At 36.5% G+C, this 6,462-nt stretch overlaps 1 protein-coding gene across 1 annotated transcript; it reads right to left on the bottom strand.

The window, feature by feature from the left end:
• Positions 1-5,395: 5,395 nt before the first annotated feature.
• Positions 5,396-6,456, bottom strand: LOC110109859. Its single transcript, XM_020841069.2, has 2 exons — positions 6,393-6,456; positions 5,396-5,752 (listed from the first exon to the last, which is right to left on the bottom strand). The coding sequence occupies exons 1-2, from the start codon at positions 6,435-6,437 to the stop codon at positions 5,528-5,530; spliced, it is 270 nt and encodes an 89-aa protein (XP_020696728.1). The 5' UTR covers positions 6,438-6,456; the 3' UTR covers positions 5,396-5,527.
• Between the last annotated feature and the right edge of the window lie 6 nt (positions 6,457-6,462).

Here is a 6,462-nt window from a genome sequence, read left to right on the forward strand (position 1 = left end):
TGCATAGCTTGGAGGGATTAGAGGGGAGGAAGGGACATCCATCTTTCAGTACAACCATTGATACAACAATTTTGTGAGATTTTTCAGTCACCTCAAGGATTGTCGTCATAGAGGGGACAGAAGCATACCATCACACTGAGGGAGGTGTATCACCGATCAGTGTAAAATTGAAAAGCTGATTCAGTAGATATTGGAGGCGGGGATCATCAGGTGGAGTGTGAACCCTTTTTTAGCCTAATTCTACTAGTTAGAAACAATGATGACAAATGATATTTTTTGTGAACTACTGTGCCCTGAATAAGGAGACTGTGTCAAACAAGTTGTAACAACCCTAACTCTTAACTATCGAGATATTATCCGCTTTGGCTTAAGAGCATCATGGTTTTGTCCTATTGGTGTAACTTTCCAGTAGGTCACCCATCCCAAAATTGCTCCGGGATGAGCATGCTTAAATGCGGAGTTTCTTACATAAATTTTAGCCATTACACCAAAAGGAGTCTCGATGTTTAAGAGTTTATCTTCTTTTACTTAAGGTGTTTCACGCAAGTTTTCTATCCTAGACTCCTAGTGATAGATGAGTTGTTATATGACCTTTGTGGAGCATTAGTATTCACAAAGATGGACCTGAAGTCCGAATTCCATCATATTCGGATGACAGAGGAAGTTGTCTCGCAGACAGCTTTCAGGACACATAAGAGACACTATAAGTTCTTGTTGATGTTTTTTGGTCTCACCAACACCCTTGCTACCTTCCAATCCCTCATGAATAAGGTGTTTAGGCCTTACCTCAAGAAGTTTGTTCTGATTTTCTTTGATGACATCTTAGTGCATATCAAATCCAATGAGCAGCATTTGGAGCATCTTAGGGCGGTCTTGGAGGTGTTACAAGAGCATCAGCTGAGGGCCAATCTAAAGAAGTGATGTTTTGCACATGCGAGTGTAGAGTATTTGGGGCACGTGGTATCACAGGAAGGGGTTGTCGCTGATAAGGCCAAGATTGATGCAATGCTTAAGTGGCCTCTACCTAGGAGCTTGAGGGAGTTAAGGGATTTCCTAGGATTGATATGGTACTACAGGAGGTTCGTGAGAGGATGTAGCAACATTGCTTGGCCTTTGATAGAGCAACTGAAGAAAGACAACTTATTGTAGGGAGAGGAACCTACTCAGGCCTTTGAGAGATTGAAGACCTCCATGACCACAATTTCGATTTTGGCACTACCTGATTTCAACCAAATATTCGTGATAGAGGTAGATGTCTCAGGATATGGGTTGGGGGCAGTGCTCATGTAAAGTCACAGACTCATAGACTACTTCAGCCAAGTGCTGACTACCAGAGCCAGGCTAAAGTTAGTCTATGAGAGAGAGCTAATGACCATTGTATTAGCTATTCAGAAGTGACAACCATATTTGTTGGGACGACATTTCATTGTCAGGACCGATCAGAGGAGCTTGGAGTACTTACTCGAGCAGAGGATGATGATTAAGGAGCATCAGAGGTGGTTGTCTAAGTTATTGGGATATGATTTTGAAATCCAATACAGGTCAGGGTAAAACACATGACAACCAATTTCTTGTCCAGATGCGTGGGTAGCTCCAAGAGATGGCCATTTCGATAATGTTGATGTTATTGGGGGCTATTAAGGAAGAGAGTGCGCAGGACAAGGAGCTGAGGAAGAATATAAAGGATTTGCTAAACAATTAGAATAGCCATCCGGGTTATTCAGCAAATGGGGAGAGAATGTTATACCAAGGGAGGTTTGTATTGCCACTAACCTCAATTCGTATTCCGCATTTGCTACAGGAGTTCCGCGGGAGTGCTATTGGGGGTCACTCGTGTGTACAGAAGACATACTGGAGATTCACTATTGAACTTTTTTGGAAGAGAATGCACAAAGATGTAGAGGAGATGGTGGTCAAATGCGAGGTTTGCTAGAGGAATAAGTATATGGCTATGGATCTAGAGGGGTACTACAACCTTTAGCACTCCAAAGCAGAGTGTTGGAAGAGGTCTCTAAGGGTTTCATATACGGGCTACCCCGATCAAAGGGGTTTATAGTTATTCTAGTGGTGGTAGACAGACTAAGCAAATATGCTCATTTCATTCCTCTCCGATATCCTTACACGACAATAATAGTGACATCAACTTTCATTAGAGAGGTGGTTAGATTACTCGAGATACCATAATTGATAATATCCGATTGAGACAATGTGTTCCTCAATCACTTTTGGAGGGAGTTGTCAGGCTGCAGGGGACTATACTAACGAGGAGCACCAGTTACAACCCTCAGACCAAGGGCAGAAGGAGGTGGTCAATAGGAGCTTGGAAACATACCTGCGATACTTTGTTTCAGAGATGCCTCGACAGTGGGCTGGCTTGGGCAAAGTACTGATACAACACTTCATACCACTCAACGTCCCAGATAACCCCTTTCAAGGTGTTGTACGACAGAAATCCGCCTCACCTGGTACACTTTGGGCAGAGTAATACATCAGTCTTTTCAGTGGAACAATGGAATTGTATTTTGCACACCACTTGGTGTTCCTCTAAATGAAATAAAGCGGCCTTTGGCTTATCTATGCATGTGTTATATAAAACTAGAAGACGTGAAAACTTTTCCCCCGTCTTCTGCTTTATTGAATACTTTATCTAAAGTCTATTTTTGAAGGCCAGTAGCCTGACAGTTATCATCCGCATATAATCTGCATTCTTGTGCACTAATCAAAGCAGTCATTAGCTCATTCAACAAGCATTCACAAAGAATTCCAGTTTGGGCTTCTTGATCTATGACCTTTTTTCTTAATGTTTTCATTCTCTATCAACTTAGGTTGATGGAACGGGGATTGCTTTCTTTAGAGGAGGCTCAGAAGGTATACGCAAAGAAGCTAAAAAAGAATCACAATCAGAAATTTAGTTCGCCTGCAAAGGTTACTACCCCTGTGAAGAAATCTTCTACAGTCTTGGTTAAGAAGAAAGTTAAAGTAACCTCCAAAGCATCGGTGAAAACAACTAAGAAGAAAGTTATTGATTCAGAAGATGATGACGAAGATTTCGTCCTTAATAAATTGGGCAACAAAACAAAGGTTTCTTGCTGATAACAGAAAGGTTTGATTGTAAATTATTCCATCAGTGACAAATCTCTTTATTTCATTTATCAGTAGTTTGAAAGCTCAATTATGGTTTCATTGAAGGTTTGTTTAGATTAGCAGCAGTTTGCTTGTCTTATGGGAGATGCAATGTGTATGACAAGCTGAGATTTGTAGTACTAAATTTGTAGGAATTACGTTCCTTTATGATGAAAGGAAGAGGAAATGTAGCATCATAGGATTTAATGGCTGATATAGTTTTTTTGGCTTGTTGGGATTTATCTTCAAAGATGGAGAAATTATTATGTGCGATCACCGGACTGTTCAGAGGCGAATTACGATGCTTCACGTCACCCTGTTACATAGCGCCGATACATAGCAAATGGTGATGTGGTGCATCCTGATATGCCTCTGAACGGTATTCGGTGACCGCACGTAATAATTTCATTGAAAGATGATACGTAATGCCTATTGTTCTTTTAACAACATTCAAAAGAATTTTACCAATTGATTTTGGCATTGGAATTCTCATCAATAGTTTCATGTGGTTAGTAGTTATTGATCATATGTGCAATTTGATATGAACTTAAGCATGGGCTTAGCTTGTTCTAAAAAAGTTGGTGAAATGTGGGTTCTATTTTGATAATTTTTTAGTAGAGTAATAAATGGCGTAGCATCATAAGTTGCTTTATGAAAGGGCATGATTAAGGATTAAATTAATTTATCACTATCGAATAGCACTTAGGTTTTTTAAAGCACTCTTTGGATTTGTTCGGAGCAACATTTTTATTATTATATTTTTCAGTCAGCGACAATTTTTTAATTATTTTTTTCATTGTTTCATAAAAATTGTTGTGGTTAAAAGATGTTTTTTTATAATTAAATTTGTTAAGTTTTTTTTTTTCTCACAATTATTTTATAATCAATTTTATTAAAAAAAATTATAGATGTTCTAAATAGACCTTTTGTTCTTGTATTGTGGGAAGTATATTTTGGTTTAAAGCTCAAAACAGGTCTGTAATTTTGCTCTAACGTGAAGCTCATTTGAAACTTACCTTGAATTTTGAGTAAGTTTAAAATTGATTTAAATTGAAGAGTTGAGTTATGAGTCTAATTTTCAAGCTCTGTTTAATTTTGAGTGCAGCACTACTTGCTCATGATGTATAAAAAAAAAAAGCCCAGCTAAATAAAAATTAGTATAAATTAAGCAAAAATTGAATGGTCGATTGGTCATTGAGGCATTGAGCTACTTGTAGTTAAATTCTCATGACTTAGGCTTCGTTTGGGATGGCTTTTTGATTGATTTCTAAAACAGAATTTTAGTACAAAAATAAAAATAAAATTTTTGTACTAAAACTCCGTTTTAAAACCAGTAATAAAATCGTCCCAAACGAAGCCTTAAGCTCCCTTGTTGGACTGATTTTTATTGCTTCTTAAAATATAATTTTAATATAAAATTAAAAAATTTTACTAAAATTTTATTTTAAAAAATAATAATAATAATTTTTAATTAAAATTCTAATAAAAAAAATCATCAAAGAGCTTCTACTTAGACAATTTTTCCTTCCCTTTATTTCCATCTCCCATATGATCCTTACAATTTAAGTCATTTAAGTGTTTTTTTTTTTTAAATTAATGTCACGAATTTATAATATATTAATTTTAAAACAAATTTAATAAAATTTAAATTCTCTTAGAGGACATCTTGACACAATTTTTATTTCAATTTTTCTAAGCAAAGCTAGTGCTTGCTGGTATAGGTAGGGGTGGCTTGAGAAGATGGAGAAATTAATCTGTGCGGCATTTGGACTATCCAGATATGTGAGTATGCATATTTTGTACACAATATACGTCAAGTCAGTGAACACATTATACATACACGGTGTGCATACTCACAATCCAAACGATTCTTACCATCCGGATGCCGCAAAAAATGATTTCTCCTTGAGCTGATAGCGAGGGTTACAAGACCTGCAAGATGGGGTGCGTTCAGATATTGTGTGGCCTTTCTTCTCTAATTTATACTCAGTCCTCTCCTTTTTCAGATCTGAGCTATGATGATATTTTCATTACATATAAGAGTTTGACCCTGCATATCTTCAATTAAGTAGAAAAGAAGATCTCTTCAATACAAATAGGCCAAATCAACTCAAGTCTCATATTTTAGAGGAATTATTTTGATAAAGATAAAAAGATAGAAGTATTAAATACAACTAGCTCCTAATTAATTGAGAATTTTTTTAGGTCTTTTAACATTCATAAAAGACTTTTAAGCATGTGGTAGCATTTTTTTCCAAGTTATTTATCTCTTAAATTCAGTATGCAAATTGCAATTATACATATTATTGCCCAAGGAAAGGAAAGTCTTATTATTGCCATACATTTTGGATTGCAATTGGTTGCATACACTTTGGATTATTTATTTACTTGTAAATGATTTGAATCACCCAACTTGAGGTATTGCCATGGATGGTGGGAGAAGCGTTGATGGGGAATTAAGAGTCTCATGAACGACAGAGTTGGAAGAAACAAAAATGGGGTTACCTTCTAGTTGCAGCATAATGCATCCAAGAATCTCTTTCATCAACTGCTGGAACTCTTCTTCATTCACAAGCTTCCCTTCATCAGCATTTACCATCTTTGATGCCTCATTCACAACATCATCCACCTGTGATATCATGGGGCATGCTTTAGATGTTCGATTATTATCAAATATATCGATGACGACGACGATGATGACGAGTCTTTATCCCACTATGTTGACATGCTTACCAAGGTGATCCTTGTTCTCGAGTTCAAGAAAGCTTAAACTTACACCGACTTATGAAGTTGTTGATGCTCTTAGGGTTCGTTTGAGACGACTTTTTTACTGCTTATTGAAGCAGCTTTTGTATAAAAATTAAATTTTTTGTACTAGAAACCTGCTTCAAGAAGTAGTAAAAAAGTCGTCCCAAACGAAACTTTATAGGCTTTCAACGAGGCGAATATTGTGGTGATTGAATCATTAACATGATTATTCTTCGTTCTTCAATGATAATAAGTATTTAATACATGTAGGATGAATTGTTAGAGGCTATATCAAATGATAAAAATAGTTTTGGTATTTTTGCTTGTTTTAACACACTATGTTATGTCTATTGGACCAAGTTATACACGTCTATTAATCTACCAAGTGATACTCATAGCATGAGTGATCACAATCACATATAAAAAGACAAGCAGATATTAATGGAGAGTAACAGCTTCATCTAACATGATTAGAAAATTAAATAACTAGTAGGTGAAGATGAAATGAGGAGAAGAATAACCTGAGAAACAGCACCAAAAGGAGGTAAATCTGCAGATGCAGCCATTTTATCAAGTGCAATACGCAGGAAC

Source organism: Dendrobium catenatum, unplaced genomic scaffold, assembly GCF_001605985.2.
Source record: "Dendrobium catenatum unplaced genomic scaffold, ASM160598v2 original_scaffold_226915, whole genome shotgun sequence".
NCBI lineage: Eukaryota > Viridiplantae > Streptophyta > Magnoliopsida > Asparagales > Orchidaceae > Dendrobium > Dendrobium catenatum.

What these genes read in the sequence shown, in the direction of transcription:
- LOC110109859 (XM_020841069.2), bottom strand. Translation starts at nt 6,437, where the DNA reads ATGGCTGCATCTGCAGATTTACCTCCTTTTGGTGCTGTTTCTCAG. An exon ending in CTTTTGGTGCTGTTTCTCAG is followed by an intron (nt 5,753 to 6,392) that starts GTTATTCTTCTC and finishes ATGATATCACAG; the next exon opens with GTGGATGATGTTGTGAATGA.